The sequence below is a fragment of the Gadus chalcogrammus genome, chromosome 8 (assembly GCF_026213295.1).
Source record: "Gadus chalcogrammus isolate NIFS_2021 chromosome 8, NIFS_Gcha_1.0, whole genome shotgun sequence".
Classification (NCBI taxonomy): domain Eukaryota; kingdom Metazoa; phylum Chordata; class Actinopteri; order Gadiformes; family Gadidae; genus Gadus; species Gadus chalcogrammus.
In genome coordinates, this window is record NC_079419.1 from 13028789 (window position 1) to 13046288 (window position 17500).

Here is a 17500-nt window from a genome sequence, read left to right on the forward strand (position 1 = left end):
TCACCTATATAACACGAGGTTCATCTATATAACACAGGGTTCATCTATATAACACGAGGTTCATCTATATAACACAAGGTTCACCTATATAACACGAGGTTCATCTATGTAACACGAGGTTCACCTATATAACACGAGGTTCATCTATATAACACTAGGTTCACCTATATAACACGAGGTTCATCTATATAACACAAGGTTCATCTATATAACACAAGGTTCATCTATCTAACACAAGGTTCACCTATATAACAGGAGGTTCACCTATATAACACGAGGTTCATCTATATAACACTAGGTTCACCTATATGACACTATGTTCACCCATATCAGACTAGGGTCACCTATACAACACTAGGGTCACATATATAACAGGAGGTTCAGCTATACAACACTAGGTTCACCTATATAACACTAGGTTCACCTACATAACACTAAGGTCAGCTATACAACCCTAGGGTCATCTATATAACACTAGGGTCACCTATCCTATCTCCTATATAACACTAGGTCCACATATTCCGTGTCTGAAGCAATAATTAACCCAGCTCTCTCCAGCCTTGCGGTTGCCATGGATACGTACCGCAGGATGTTGGGGTGGTTGAGCCGGTTCATCAGCTGCACCTCACGCAGCATGTTGGCTCGGTTGCTGCTTAGCTTGTTCATCTTCAGCGCCATCACCTGGCCGGAGGCTCGGTGGCGCACCTGCGCACACACGCACAGACACGCGCACCGACACACAGACACACAACCACAAACACACAGACACATATTTAATCAAGGCCTGGCTGTTAAGTATGCAGAGCTAAGACACACGTTGAGGTATTGCACATGTATATCTTATGCAACATCTACATTTTGCACAAACACAAGAAATACACAAGATATGTGGGTGTCGCATTCATATTCTGCAAAGTGAAAATGTTCCTCCAGCAACAGAGCTGCATGGATTATATTTATTTATATTCAATGAAATACAGATTGTAGATCATTTCTAAGACTATTAATCACAATAACAAAATGTATTTTCTACGCAATTTAGTTATTTTCCTGAACGTTGCCGGTTCAGCTCACACGTACATATAAACACACACAGACACACATACACACAACGACACACAGACACACACACAGTGACGTCAACATGTGCTATGTTCTACGCTAACGAGAAGAATCGTGCTATAGGTAGCTCTATAAAAGAGGTCTGGATGGGGACTGGATTGGTTCAGGTTGATTTATAAAGCACCCTAAAAGTAAACGAACACAACACACATCAAAGAACTGTACAGAACAGCGAGGAACATGAAACATAGCACATGAAGATAGACTAAGGCAGGGAATCAGAAGAACACTAAATGCATTCATAGCAAAGTAAAGTAGTAGTAAAAAATCTGCAGATGCAGTGAAGGACATCGACATTGGTGCCGTACCAGGGATGGACCCAAGAGAATCACTTGAACCTTTTATTAACAGTGTGATGTCGCTGTTGGTGAATGTTTTTTACAGAGGCAGGTCTGCCTATCAGCGTTCTAAGCATGAGTTCATACGATTTCATGACTACCGATGTGGGGCACTTTGTTTTGGTGTTGCTATCATGGCAACGTGTGGGTGGAGGAGTAAGTGGTCGTGATGATCTGTTACATACATAACGCCGTCGATTGCCATAATGACAAACACTGTAGGCTGCATCGGAAGAAATTTGAATACCAAAAAAGATAGTATTGAAATTACGATGTTGGAGGAGATACGTTTTAATTAAAGTGCAAACGGATGGACACGCATTGTGCATGACTAAGATCATGTTTTGCATTCTATCCGTCAATATCTGGAATCTCTGTTCGTAGGAACAAGTCATACATTGAAGCTGTTCCTGGAAGTCTGAGGGAAAGATAGATGTTCTAATTACCGTATATAAGGTCAAACACCTTTCATATTCGTCATCCCTGTCATCGAGGACTGGCTGTTAAGTATGCAGAGCCAAGACACACGTTGAGATATTGCACATGTACATCTTATGCAACCCTTACATTTTGCATAAATGCAATTAGAAAAAGCAATACGCAAGCAATACGCAAGATACGTGGGAGTCGCATTCTGCTAACTAAAGATGTTCCTAACAGCAGAGCTGCGTGGACTATATTTATTTGTACTACATTCCATGAAATGCATATTATCATTTCTTCTTTACTTTTGACGCAATAAAAACAATATTTGCTAAGCTAATTAGGAAGTGTTTATTTTCTGAATATTGCCAGATCAACACACACACACACACACACACACACACACACACACACACACACACACACACACACACACACACACACACACACACACACACACACACACACACACACACACACACACACACACACACAGCCCAAGTTCAAGGAGGCAGAGCGGTGTCTAGTAGCCAGCCGTCTTCTCAGCAGGACAGGAGGGGAAACAACAGATGGTGACTCCACCCCCTCCCCCCATGCCCCCAACAACCCTAATCCTCCCCCACCCTGGGCATGGTCACATCCTCACCTCCAACTACCATGCACTCCAATGCCCCTCTCCGTCTCTCTCTCGCCCATAGAGTTTGCCTATCTCTCTCAGTCTCTCGCCCTCTACAACTCTGTCTCTCTTGCTCCGTTCTCCCTTTGCCAGTCTCTCTCTCCACTTCTCTCTCTCTCTCACAGTCAATCTCCCCTCCTCTCTCCCTCTTTCTCCCTCTCCAGTGCTCTCTCTCCCTCTCTCGTCTAAAGGCTTCATACAGATGAAGCCTTTAGGCCCCCCCCCCCCTGCCGCCACACACACACAAGCCCTTTTCCCTGCATAACATCTCATTCTTTGTAGAAACTTTAAATTCCAACCCCCTGCATCTTTGTCCTCTTCCACAAATGAAACTGGAACTTCCCTCACAATCTGCTTCATCTCCAGTCATTACCACCCCCCCCCCCCCCCTGCACACACACACACACACACACACACACACACACACACACACACACACACACACACACACACACACACACACACACACACACACACACACACACACACACACACACACACACACACACACACACACACACACACACACACAGCCCTGCAGGCATCAAACTGCCCCAACCCCTCTCTTAGGCTCGGGTCCAGACTCATTCACGCCACGCTGCTCTCCCTCCTCAGCTCCGTCCCACCCATAACCCCCCCCCCCCCCCCCCCCCCCCCCCCCCCCCCCCCCACCCCCCCCCCCCCCCCCATCTACCCTTCTGCATCAGGAGCTCCATCCGACTCATAGTAATAATAAAATGTTTTATATCCTTTATAGGTTATATTAGCTTATATCCATATAATAATTGTAAAAAGCTGGCCTCAACCTTCGTTGCAAACAACGTTCTACTTGAGAGCAGATTAATCCAGACGAACAAATACACTAAAAGAATTGTCTAGGCCAACAGGAGAGCCTGCTATTGAACATCCCTTCCTGGTTGCATGAGGCCTAAACTCAATAGCCAACGAAGGGATGACTGGGTCCCACACCACGCATGCATACACTTCAGTGGCAAATTAATTGACATGTTATAACACAAACACGCACAACAACCAACCAATCATAACAATCTCTGTCAATTCCACACAGAGTCAAGAGATTCACTGTCACCGGCACAAGACCACCCTTCAGTCCATTCCCCCCGCCATCAATAACCCCTCAAAAAAAAAAACAGAAAGCCATTGTGTCAACAGACATAACTCCACCGCACTCAAACTCGTTTGCAGTTCAAACTTTATGCGTGTGGTAAATTCTCGACGGTTGTTTTTAACGTCTGACACTTCCGCTCTCTCCCTCTCACTGTTGACAGATAGTAAAGTCTCCCAGAGCCCCAATCCGAAACACTCTTTTTATTGCGCACGCACACACACAAACCAGGAAAATAGAAGATCTTTGCAAGAGCAGTGCTTTGCTCGAAGCGTGGAAGACTGCTCTGGTGTGCTCCTGGCGTTAGAGAAAGGGGCCACTCATGGCGCACAGCCAGAGTAATAACACGTAGCATGTCTGTGTGACTGTGTGGCTGCCATTCACAAGCCCCTGGGGGGGGGGGGGGGGGGGGGTTGGTGTTGTTGTCAAGTAATAGGGTTAACAAACTCCATCATAGAATGGCTCCTTTTATGTGGCTGAGGCCTAACAAGACTCAAACACTGTCGTGGAAAGGGGGGAGTTGGGGGAGTTTGAGCGTGTGGCGCAGGCAAGCGCATACACCCTAGCGGCCTGCGGACCACCACGCACACCCGCGCCCACTCGAGGTGTTTGGGAGTCCAATCGAGTTTGGCGTTGGGGCTTTTACTGTTTAGGGTAGACCGTTAAAATGTCCTTTTCATTCACCCATGTTTATTATCTGTGATTCCTCGTGCTCAGTGCAGTGATGAAACATGAACCCGACAATGCAGTACTCATACCAGCAGGTTAGATGCGCAAATGTGTGGATGAGTGGTTGGAGGAATGCATGGACTATGATCTCTTTTTCGCATTTACCAGACTTTTATTCACAGCACCTTACAGTCCAAGTCATCGTGGAGCACCTAGCTCACGGCTGCCTACAGACATCGGCTGGCCACTACACTTTCCTGCACTGGGGATTATTCAGGGATAGAAAAAATTAAAACGGAAAATGATTGTGAGTGGCAATTATGGCGATGACAAATAGAAAAAGGATGAATGGGAGAGAAAGCAGTAATCATGTGTAACAGACATGACTCTGAGTAGCAGAGTCATCCTCCATAAAGTCATAACAACAACAACGTCTCCCGGGACCCACCTTGTACACCTCGGAGAAGAAGCCTGAGCCGATCCACTCGCTGCTGAAGTCGTCCAGGCGGGTGAGGCAGGAGAAGGCACTGATCAGGGCTCGGTAGGAGGACGGACACACCCGGCCAATCTGCAGCACCACCGACACATCCACATGTACACTTAGATCCAAAATGGCCACCTAGAAGGCCCTGTACGGGTGGCCGTGACTCAGGAGGTGGAGCGGGTTGTCCGGCACTCTGGAGGTGTTTGGTTCGATGGCTGGTTCCTCCTAGCTTAGTGTCGAGGTGTGCCTGAGAAAGACGCCTCACCCTAACTGCTCCCGACGTGCCGGCTGTCGCCTTGCATGGTTGACACCACCGTCGGTGAGGGGGCGTTTGAACGATTGTGTGTTTGATTGTGTTGAGATATTGTAAAGTGCTTTGAGGGACCGTAGGCCTGAAAAGCGCTAAATGCAGTATTTTTAACATTTACCATATATGGGTGAGGCTCTCTCCATTTTAAAACACTGTATTCTCCTTTTATCCTACTTACTCTTAAATGTACACGCATTACTTTTAACTGACCAAGTCAACCATTCGTTAATTGCTTTTACCAATCTTACATTAACATTTGATCAGGAACACACTCATGATAATAAGTGGCCAGGACCAATCACCTGTGAGGGCAGGCCGGTGACCGGGTCCAGGGGCCCTCCCCCTGCGTTGGCATCGCTGTCGTCATGGTGACGGTCCGCTCTGGTAGGGCACCCGGCGATGGAGTTGCGCTTGTTGCGGTCCATGACCCGGGCGGCGGCGGGGTCTCGGCGGCGGAAGCTGACTTGTTAGCGGCGCGGTCCCCCAGGGCAGAGGAAGGTTCTCAGTGCTGTCTCTGGACGCCGACCACATGACACAAGTCCTTCATCGTCGTCATCAGCGTCAACGGGCTCCTTATCCCAAGGAGAAAGCTCAAATGTTCACTTTGGGATCCAGGTGGGGAATTCACCCATTCCATGGATGTTGGTGTAAAACATAGAAAATAAATCGTGTTTGGGCCGCCAAAATGTGCACTGTAGTCCAGTAGGAAGGGACCGGGGGGGATGAGTCGGCCAGTCAGCAGCGTAGCTCCTTACTGGGGGAGACGGAGTGTGTTAGAAGCCCCTGGGAGGACATGGCTCTCACATCTTGAACTGGCTCCTAGCAGGTCCTCAGAGATATGGCCTGGAAAAGAAAGGAACAGAGGCTTCAGTCAGAGTGTGTGCATGTGTGTGCGTGTGCGCGTGTGCGTGTGACACCTGGGCAGATTATATTCCTGTTCAAAGCTGTAACTTGGGATTCAACAGAATACCAGGATATCAATGATAAGACTAGGTTTTGGTTGCGTTCAGTCCTCACATTATTAACTAGAATTAATTTCATTTCAGGAGTCAAACAACCGAGGTAAGGGAACACTTCTTCTTCAAGAACAGGATGTGACAACTTGAACGCCTGATCACAACCCTATGGTAACCCAAGTAACTGATCTCATTACATGATAATAATTAGAATATGATGCATCACCATCAAGCAGCTGAATAAATGAAGACGGATGAAAAGGAATTGGCAAAGAAATCAAACCGTTTCAACCGAAAACCCAAACTGTTTTGGGAACAAACCATGAACAGTTGCCAAGGCTTCCCCATGACTGACACCCACGTCTCGACATGCCAACACATAATGGTTATAATAAGCTCTGATTTCCCAATTACGGGAGATCAGCCAAGAACTATTCCAGGTCTTGGACCCTATTGCCATCCAAAACAAAGCCAGCAGGGTACACACACAGGGAACAAGGAATGGGTCTTTAAAAAAAAACAGCTTTTTGAAGCTTAAAAACATGTTGGAAAAGAGTTTGGGAACAATGCTCTCTGGGAAAAGAAATGAATAAATATTTACAATGAGATGGGCCGGAAGCTTCTCCGCAAACTTTATTTTCCTTTTTCATTAAAGTAAATATTCATTAAACCAAAATAATAACCCCCTCTGCACTTCTCTCACAAGATGAGACAAATTGATAGGTGATAAGATAGAGATAAGAGCATTAGAATTACAAACTGCCAGTACAATTATTATGGAAAACAAAAACAACTGGAATGTGTGTATAAAGAGCAGGTGAAACAAAAAGCAAGACAAGCAAGAATTCCTGGAACTGCCCGCGTGAAGACCCAAAAGGGGCCACTCAACTAAAAACATCAACAAAAAATCCTTCATACCAAATCCTGAACCCGATTCGCACTGGAAACATGTCCCTTATCGTCTGTACGGTGCATGCTCGGATATTTATCATTTTATTGTTTTATTGTGATTTAACAATGTGCTATTACCAACCTGTTTATAACCTTTGATTAACTGTGAGATTTTTTAACCACCCGGTATTTATTGTGATTATTATAGTGTTTGATGGAAAATAGCATTGGTGGTAACCTTTGACAATAATTGATTACCCACCCGCCTGTTCGGCAAGCTCATTATTGGAAATAGCTTGAGGCCTGTGAGCAACTGATTCTGTTCTGCTGATGAAAGATAGATAATATCCTGATTCAGTATCAGTGAATGAACACACGCATGGATTACATGCTCAAGGCTTGCTGGTATAAGAGAAAGTCGTATGCTGTGCCCTTTAATGCAGAGTCACTCGTGGTGCAAAGTTCATAATTCCACGCAGTGCGTGAATGCCACGGTTGCGGTAACAGAACGGACTGCGTCGCAATGATACATTCAAAGTTCATCTGGCACAGCAGGGGCCTTGGTAAGAATAGGAGGCTGTATGGATTTCCGATAATGGAGTATCTTGGGGACAGTGTCTTCTTGACCTGCAGTCCATTCTTCAACGTCACTTTTGTGTCTACAATAGATGAACTGACCTTTCCGATGCCAGACATGACCCCACGAACCCTGATCTACAAATTGAGTTATACGATTCCTGAACAAACTGTAAAAATGGTTTTGTTCTCGTACTTTGCTGCTGAATTCATCATGTAGCCTACAAGATTACATGGAAAAGCTCAGATTCATTTGATTATCGGAACTGTGTGTGCATATGATATATGGTGTACAGATGTGTGCGTGTGTATGCGTGTTGACATCTGAGTAGCAAGGTTGGAAACAGTCATGGTTTCCACTACAGCGGCCCAGCAATGAAGTTTATACATGTGCTACCAGGGTCCAGTTGTGTTCCATCACAGACACGAGACTCAAGAAGCGTTTGACTAACTGGTCAGCTTACAAGTGACATCATTCCCACTGGCTCCAACCACATCCCTAAAAGGATTTTCACACTCCAATTTTTCTTCCCTCCATCTCTCTCTCTCTCTCTCTCTCTAATGACGCTTCATGCTCCTCGACACACGACAGTAGTTGAATACGACCCGCGCCAGGAAATAAATTGTAGGCCACTCTCATGCATCAGGACTACAACTTCCAGTAGCCTCTCACTCAACCAGAACCTGACCTCATGCAGACCCAACACACACGCACACGCACACACACACACACAAACTCACACACACACACACACACGTAAGTATAAATTCTCAACCTCTCCCAATTTTTAATGCACCCAGAGCGTGGACAGAGAAACGGATGCAGTGCCCCCACAATAAACTGCAATGGACAAAATCATCAGCTTAATAAATGCAATGTAACCTAATCTAACCTGAAACCATCACATGTTTCTGTGACTCGTTGACCACTGAAACGAAGTAACGCTCTACAGCCAGCTCTGCGAAAACACCACATCTTCCGGTTTTCAATGACTCACCTATTTGATAGACGGTCACTACTATTCTGAGCGCTGTGTGAACAAGAAAAAGCTGTTTCTCGAAAAACAACGAGGAACTGCTACGGAAACCAATCCCTCCCTGACAAAATCATCCAGTCAAGTTTAAAACGTTTTCAAACGCAAGCTAATTAAAAGGGAGACAGAAATAGACGCCGACGAGCATCGAGAGACTTGTACTGTCCTCAGTTGTATTGCGTTTCCAAGGCTATTCATTTCAAAAGACCACACTAAAAGAACCAGGGGGTGGAAAAGGGGGAGGTTTTGGTGTTTCGTTTTTTTTAAAGGGGGAAACTTTTTTTGGGTTCCTAAAATGTGGCCTAGTGTTATTTTAAAAACCAGATGGGACATCCACCAAAGTAGCCTGGGGCTCAAGTTTTCTAGCAGTAGTTTTTTGGGGACTTGGCACTCAGCAGCTGTGCCCCAGTGGATTACAGGCCAATAGAAGATGTCAATAGTAAATCAACCTCTGAATGGCTTTATGATGATGGGTTGCGAGGGGGGCAGCGAGAGTCAGAGAGATAAGGAGTTTTTGTGATGGTTTTTAACAACAAGGATAATAAAACAACAGAATGGGGGTTGAATGATTGGCTGTTAAATTGAAAGCACATTTCTTTTTTTTTAAGATAAAAAAATTCAACACCATTGCAGCTGACTTTTGCTGAGTCAAATTTGCATGAAGGGTGAAAACCGTAAAATTACCTCAAGATCCGTTTTGCAAAACTCTGTGCTGTTTCCTCTTCACCATATTTGTGATGAAATGACTGACTTTTTGCTACACCAATCCCTGACCCTCTCCTTCCACAATTCCCGCCTCCTCCACCTCGAGTAGCGTGGAGGGCTTCTCTGAACTGTGGACGTATAAATTGCTCTGCCTATTGACCAAGACCTGTCGAGACCTGACCCTCTAGCCTGATTTAGGAGGACAGTGTATGCGACGAATGCCTAGGTCGGCAAGTGCAACAACAAGTCTCATAATAACCAATGTAATGACAATGTAAAACAAGACACATTCATCCTGTGGTTGAAAACAACTCGAGGTTAGGTGCGGTGCTTGTGATCTGCTGCTCTGACGATGGGTGCGACATGTTTGCAATAGTTTATTCATCAATCATTCAAAGTACCTTTTAAACCCGACAGCACTTTGTTATTGTAGCATGACTTAATATTTTGCCAAAGGCCTGGTTAAAGTGAGATAGAGTATGTTCTGTCCTTAAAGGAGTTCCATTATATTATGATTCCCATCTAGTGTGCCTCGATCAGAGAACAAATAAGCTAGTCTAGAATGAACACACTATACTATTCAACTCTTTATTTAGTTAGCAGGCGGATTCTATCCAAAGCGACTTTCTGTGCAAGACATTTCTGACCTACCCCCAAGGAGCTTGGGGTAGGTTAGGACATTTTGCTTCGGGGATGCGTACAGGGTATGTTGTTGGCCTTTGGTATGGAACCGGGTAACCTCTGGCTTGGAGACCCCCTAGCCAGTGCCACCAAACCATGATGGAGATGGGCTGTAGGATGGGGTCAACAGTGGTCTGCTTGTTTGGGGCAGGAAGGGCTAGTGGTTAGGGTGTCTGACTCCTAGACAAAGGTTCTGGATTCCAGGCCAAATGTCTGCATCCTAGGCATTCATGAACAAGACGCTTAACATCTACCTGCCCTTTAATGTAATTCCAATTCCCTGTCACTTTGCCAACCCAATCAGTGTTGCCAACACAAATGTTTGATTCGTACCAAACACAATGGCTTGTGTTCATGTAGGTATATACCATTCAATGCTCCGCGATGGTAACTCTGCTCTATGGATTACTTCTGTCTTGTGTATCCTATTATCTATTTGTTTCTTCTCATTCCTGCTATTTCCTCACAAAAGTTCCTAATGGTACACAAGGCTAGGTCCAAGGTACTTTCCACTGAACCTTTGCAAAGTCCCAGATCGAGTGACATATGCTACCTATTACCAGCAATGGACGCTCTCTGCAATATAATTTCCACCCCTATAGACATATACTCTGTTGCCTGCTTTGTCTTGTCTCTTCCTGGCCTGTTCGGACAAACACTGTCTGTCTGTCGGTCGGTCTGTCTGATAGCAAACTCTGCCTCCAACAACAGAGGGAAGAAAGGGGTAGGACTACAATTCGGGCAGGTTAGCACTTGACTGAAGTTCTCAATGACTCCAGTGATGTTTTAGTAATATATAACGGGGGTGTCCCCATGCTCCATAAATCAAACGCAAGAGATATCATCATCCTGTTTGATGTCAATAGGGCTCCGAGGGGGAGAGATACATATCCAATTTAGACGTTGAAGAACAACTTCCTGTCAAATCATACGACAATGCGGGTTTTTTACTATTATTATAGTACTATACTATTTTAGATATCATAAATCCTCATTACATTCAGAGTAGAAATATTTCTGTCAATACCTCAACAACAATGCCTCAAATTCCCAAACGGCACCACTTAACATAACCCTATAATAAGGCAGGAATGAAAAGCCGACAGCTCAAGATTTACAAAATACAATGGCAACATGGGGGCACCTATACGTATGAAGTTTTTTTCCCTTTGCTTTGGAAAGACAATTCAAAATGACGTTGCAAACACATACCAAGGTACAGCAATTTATGCCTGACGAGGTCACACCTTAAATAGTTCCCTCTTATCTGACCGCATTTATTGTGGTAAACGTCCATGGTATCCGAGCCTCCACATACCCGCCATTCTTCTCGGGTTTAATCATTCGTTAACACGTTTCAAAACGACTTTATAGTTTAACTAGCAATTAATTACCAAGGAGGATCAACATCATGTCTGTTCAAAGAATGCCAACAAAGTAACGTTACTGCCAATGATCATGTGCGTCCTGCTAACATCATCTTCAAAATAAATCACTGAGACTATTAATGGTTATTAAACGAATGAAAGTATTATAAACTCCAAAAACGCAAAAAAATATATAAAAACTAACTGATTTGGTAAAACGTGCGTCCAACCGGGCAGGTGGAGAACGTAAACACAAGACAGCGAACAGCGAGGAGACTCCGAGGAGACTTCACTCCCTTGATGCTGCCTACACAACTTTCTTCTTACCTGTTCGTTTTTCATCGAGGTCATTCCACGACCACGAATTATGAGTCATCAAAGGTTTCAAGGCGAAATTCGTGCCAGTCCCTGGAAGCATGTGAACGAAACTGGTGGGATCAAACCGAGAACTAGCTCGCTTGGTAAGAAGAGATGGTAAACAGCACTAAGAGCGAAGGAGCTACCGAACGTCGTCAGGGAAACAAACCAAAGTTTTGTTTGTCTAATGATTACGCATCTGCGAATTATACATATAGCTGAGTATACGAAGTGAATACAAAATCCTCCAGTGGTTGTATATCGCCTCCCCAACAGGTATAATACTATTGTTTTGGTGTTCGCCTTGGTTAGTATATCAGCGTTTGTCGCTTCTCTTTGACAGGTCCTTCCTCTCCCTCCGCCCGCCCACCAGGTCACTCCCACAATCTCCGCCTACATTTTGCCACGAGTTTGATTGACAGCGAACTCGCCCAATGCACGGAGGTCACGAAGGCGGCTCAAAACATTGACGCGTGCTCAATGAGAAATCCCGTTGTTGTTGTTGTTGTTGTTGTTGTTGTTATTGTTTTGAATGGAGATTGTGGTGCCATTTATTTAATATATGGGCTCTCTTAAATTTGTTTTTTTCGGCATAGAATTGCACTTACTTAACTTGAAAGCTGATCGTTCGTTATGTTTTGTGTAGGAAGCTGTGGTACAATTTCAGGTAGCCTTTACTCTCATTTCAGATGGTGTTTTTTTTTTTTTTTAAATAAAAACATTTTCAGGTCAGTCATGCACTTTTTTGTTAGTTCGCCTCAACAGATATCCTTTACAAACACGGATATCCCGTAGGGCTCCCTCGACTTTATTTGGACGTCTTGAGACTCCCATCTAGTGGTTAAATACAGCAATCGCTACTCAAGTACACGGCAAGACCAGGAAGAAGAACTCCGACCAATCGATGTGTGCCGAACCAATACATAACTAGCCCTGCAGGGATATTTTTTTCACTTCAATTTCGTAAACGCTTTCTGACATCAAGCTACTATATCATTATTGGACTTCTCATCTCCCCATTAACTACACCCAAATGAGCAACACATTTTTCTACTGCAGTTGATACAACCGTGAAGAAATGGCAGACGATGAGATCGACTACAATATTGTGTTTCCAGATGCAGTGACATCGGGTGAGTGGTGGAGCTCGATTTCACTGTAGACATAATAGCTAGCTATTTGGTTAGACGACATCTAGCCGCCTCGCTGTAATCTGTTACCATACATCCCATTGCCTTTATGTTAGCTCAGTTAGCATACTGATGCATACATTGTATAACTGTACACACGCACACACACAGACACACACGCACAAACACACTCTTTGAAAATGTCTCTTGCTTATGAACTGCTTTTGACGTGGTGTCTGCTTACAGAAAGACACTGGCAGGGGACAAAGGAGCCGGTTGTCATCCTCTTGGGCTGGGCTGGTTGCAAAGACAAACACCTCTCCAAATACAGCTCCATCTACAATGAGCAGGTCGGACGGCCAACCCTGAAACTATCTTCAAAGCCTAATTTCGTCCTCATAATGTCCTAAGGGGTTGTGCAATTAGGATCGGCTTCTGATTCATTCTGCTTTCCTGTTCTCGTTTCTTACTGTCTGACGTTTCCTAACGTCTGTCGTTCCTCTCTTTGTGTCTTGTCCTGCGTCCGTTGCAGGGCTGCGTGACCATCCGCTACACGGCCCAGCTGAAGTCCGTCTTCATCTCGGAGTCGTTCGGCTTCAAGGAGCTGAGTGGCACGGCCCTGAAGCTTCTGGAGGTGCTGTACGACTACGAGGTGGAGAACAGCCCCGTCTTCTTCCACATCTTCAGCAACGGCGGCTTCATGCTCTACCGCTACGTGGTGGAGCTGCTGCACAGCGACAAGCAGTTCAGCTCGCTGCGCGTCATCGGCGCCGTGGTGGACAGCGCCCCCGGCAGCGCCAACGTGCGGGGCGCCCTGCGGGCCCTCACCGCCACCCTGGGGCCCAGGGTCAACCCGGTGCTGTGGTGCGTCCTGACGGCGCTGTTTGCCGTGACGGTGTTCCTGCTGCGCGTGGTGCTCTACCCCATCACCAAGTACGTCCACCGGAACCATTATGACGCCATGGCGGACCACCCGCCGCCCTGGCCCCAGCTCTACCTGTACTCCGGAGCCGACCGGGTCATCCGGCACAAGGACGTGGAGGACATGGTGGGGACCCTCCGGCGCCACGGGGTCCCGGTGGAGAGCGTCGACTTTGCGTTGAGCGCCCACGTCAGCCACTTCCGGGACTTCCCGGTGCAGTACACGCAGCGGTGCCGCGACTTCCTGGTGGCCTGCATGGCGAGCGGGGAGGAGTCCCAGGGGAGGAGCAGACGGCTGGTTCAGGCACAGTGAGACCAGGGGGGTGGGACTGGGAGGGGGGGTCTGTGGTCTCCTGTTGGGAGACCATGGAGGGGGGGGTCTCAACCTCCCTCTTCCCCCCTGCATGGACCAAAGGGTGAGGAGGTCCATTGGTAGAGTAGTCTGGCTGTTGGCTGATCCCTGCTACGACTACACTCACCTCTACAGAATCGAGCTAGGATGGGAGCTAGTAAATCTCCGCCGAGTGATTGTTGATTGGTTCATTGGAAATGTTGAGACATTTAACTCCTAGCGGTTCCTGTTTCACTTCCTGGTTCACATTCAAGTTCTCGTTGAACAAGGCTTTAGACGCTGTCTGTAGAAACTGATTGCTACACTCACTGTTTGCTTGCATAACCTTTTAAACCACACACACACACACACACACACACACACACACACACACACACACGCTCGCTCTATCCGTATGTACCTACGGCACTACTGTATTGTAACACATGTAGAAAATGAACACTATGGCTTACACTGGATATATGTATTCCAAATTGACTTGACACCATTGTCTGCCTTGAGTATATAATCATGAAACCATTTTGACAGTGTTTAGGAGTCTTAACACCATTCTCTGTTACTGTTACAAGAGCCCATCTTTATTTAGAAGGTATATTGTGATGGATATTCTAAGTATGTCCAGATAGAAAGTGATAATATTATGCCCAGTCAGCCACATGTTTTAAGTGACTTTAAGAGTGAATTTATGAATTTAACGGCTTCAATATTACTCTGTGTAGGCTATAGCCTTTTATTCAGGCTACCCAATGGATTATGTTTAAGTGCTGCAGAAGATGAAGGGAGTGGAGTTCTATTGTATTAATGTGATATAACTTCTACAACATTGGGTTGGATTAATGTGAAAATTATGTTTATTGATTCACAACGTTGTGGTTAAATATAAACGCGAAAGCAACTTCAAGCTTGACTCTTCTAGGCATTGATCAATCAATCAATCCTTACAGCACTTTAATTTACTAAAAACCAGTCCAGTCTTATTATGCAATTTCAGTTATACATTTTTCTAAATAACCCATCATTAGCTCATCTCAAATTTAATAAAATAAATCTGAATTATTCTCTATGATAAATATATCTAGGCCTATGTATTTTAAAAAGAGCATGTTCTTTGAATAATAATGAGTGACAGTAAACTTATACAGAGATACATTTAGATATTAAGACATCATTTAGTATAATTGTTTTATTTCCCATATCGTTTCCAACGGGCAAGCCTGTCTTTCCTCTTACCAACGGACTTGATTTGAGTAACGGATAGGACGTTCAGTGACCTCCAACGGCCTATAGAGGGCAGCCTTTATCCGCAGTAGCCCTGCACAGTGCAGCCGGTGCATTCAATTTGAACAATGATATTTTGTTATGGGTTCTCCCAAGTGCGCAAATAAAGGCTGTGTACCAGCATTGCGTCTACAGAAGCCATTGTATGATTTAAGTGTTTGTTTGTTGTGTAGTACACAAGGAAAGGGAGGCATTAGATTGGTAGGAAAGGTTTTTTTTGGTATGAAGAAAAGCATCTTAACAAACATAAAACACAATCACCATTCCGTTTGAAAGCTTTTTGGTTGTATATATTTTTTACAGTTCCAGGAATTGTGTGTTATGTAGGCTACTTCATTTAAAAAAATAAATAAATCGAGGTGGCCTGAGGCATTTCCTTTGTTGAGTTACGTTTGGATTCAACACTTTTGCGGATATTCATTTTCTTGCTTCATTTTTTCAATGTATATCGTTGGGCCTACTGCTGGGAAATGTATGCTATATGAAAAAATAAGGTTTGTGTGGAGATTTTCCTTTTTCAGGTTCTAAAAGTCTTAATAAATCAAAACTTCGCTAATTTGATTATTCGATTGAGTCGGCAGCATTGCTTTGGCAAGAGTTAAAGTAAAATGAAAAAAAATGAAATTGAACGAAACAAAAAAAAAGAAGAAAACGTAAGTTAAGACCGCTGTCATTACAGCCCCCTTTCTGAAACGCAGGGCGGGAAGGAAATTACCGTCACGGAAGTTAATGAAGTCTCACGCGCTGATGAGGGCTGGAAATTGCTGAGAAGAGGGGTCAGCGCTTTCTCTTTAGCCTTTTCCTGTTCGTCGGAAAAATGGCTGCGGTCAAGATCCATACTTTTAGAGGACGCGGAGCACTCAGCAACATGGAGGGAAGAAGAGGAAAAATACGACTGGAGATTATAGAAGGTTGGAGATAATAGAGAGAGAAAAGGAGAGGTGTGTGTGTGTGTGTGTGTGGGGGGGGGGGGGGAGGTAGAAGATTAATGGTGCTAAGTGCTAGCACTTGGCAACGAGGTAACATATCCTGCATGTTCTCTTTCCCGAGCTGATGTTTTCATGGACCTTGGCTTTACACATTGACTTTTAGCAATGATTTACCTGATTCAAATAATCTATCTTGCCGTTTTATCATGGCCGGAGTCGAACGAACGCACGTCTTGAGAGACCAAAGAACTCTCTTCCCGCCAGTTGTTGTTGACACCATCCAGAAGACCAAAGTCAACACCTGTATGAACGCCTGTTTGATTCTTTTTTTTTGCCGCCCTTTTGCAAAAGCTGGTTATCTCGCAACAAAAAAGAACGTGTGCCTTTGGGTTTTTAATGCCAGTCTCGATGGCATGAGGATGAGAGTTTAGCAACATTTTTGTATCACTGTACACGTTGACATTTTGGATGGTTCGCCTGAACTGACTCTCTAGATCGTTGGAGGGGCCTGTAGGACATTTTATCTGACAGCAACACTCATACGCACTAAAAGATATGATCTGATGCTCCATCCTGCTGGCTCTCGCAGGAGATTTGCCATGATTGAGTATAAAGTTTGACATTTCAGGGTGCCAAGTCTGACATTCTGTCATGATAACTTTTCCTTTTACTGAACATTTCCGATGGTGCCCTTCTTTTTTACTCTGTTACTATTATATCTAATAGTATCTTAGCATACTGTAATTGATAATATAGGAAACAAAATATTTCATGGAACTTATTTGAGGGATTCAATTTGAAATCATGTATATTTGTTACATCTGAACTTGTGAGCTCTTTCAGTTCTTCGGTCTTGCTGCTTCTTTTTTACCTCCACCCATCCATCATCAATCTATCCATCCATCCATCCACACATCCATCCACCCACCCACGCATCCATCCATGCATCCATCTCTCATCCATCCATCCATCCATCTGTCTATCCCTCTCCACACATACTACCTGGCTCCGCTGTCTCTTCGTGGCCGACGCCCACGGCGACCAGGACCTCTCCTGTCCCCTCCCTGTGGCGTGCGTTGCGGTGAGGGGTGGGGGTCTTGTGATCAACCAGCGCAGGGAAGCTGACAGGAAGTCCTCCACTTCCCTGCTCTCTCTCTCTCTCTCTCTCTCTCTCT

At 45.0% G+C, this 17500-nt stretch overlaps 2 protein-coding genes across 2 annotated transcripts in view; one reads left to right on the top strand and one right to left on the bottom strand.

The window, feature by feature from the left end:
- tesk2 (testis associated actin remodelling kinase 2) overlaps nucleotides 1–12070 on the bottom strand; it is a 37240-nt gene extending 25170 nt beyond the window's left edge. Inside the window, exons 1-4 of the mRNA XM_056597494.1 lie at nucleotides 11686–12070; nucleotides 5451–5991; nucleotides 4803–4922; nucleotides 584–705 (exon numbers count right to left, since the gene is read on the bottom strand). Of these exons, the coding sequence (XP_056453469.1) occupies nucleotides 584–705; nucleotides 4803–4922; nucleotides 5451–5573 (365 nt within the window). The 5' untranslated portion in view covers nucleotides 5574–5991; nucleotides 11686–12070. The remainder of the gene's footprint in view (nucleotides 1–583; nucleotides 706–4802; nucleotides 4923–5450; nucleotides 5992–11685) is intronic.
- A 481-nt stretch (nucleotides 12071–12551) lies between these two features.
- The window catches only part of tmem53 (transmembrane protein 53), a 9523-nt gene continuing 4574 nt past the window's right edge, over nucleotides 12552–17500 (top strand). The window contains exons 1-3 of the mRNA XM_056597503.1: nucleotides 12552–12848; nucleotides 13092–13195; nucleotides 13378–16307. Coding sequence (XP_056453478.1) covers nucleotides 12794–12848; nucleotides 13092–13195; nucleotides 13378–14079 — 861 coding nt within the window. The 5' untranslated portion in view covers nucleotides 12552–12793 and the 3' untranslated portion in view covers nucleotides 14080–16307. The remainder of the gene's footprint in view (nucleotides 12849–13091; nucleotides 13196–13377; nucleotides 16308–17500) is intronic.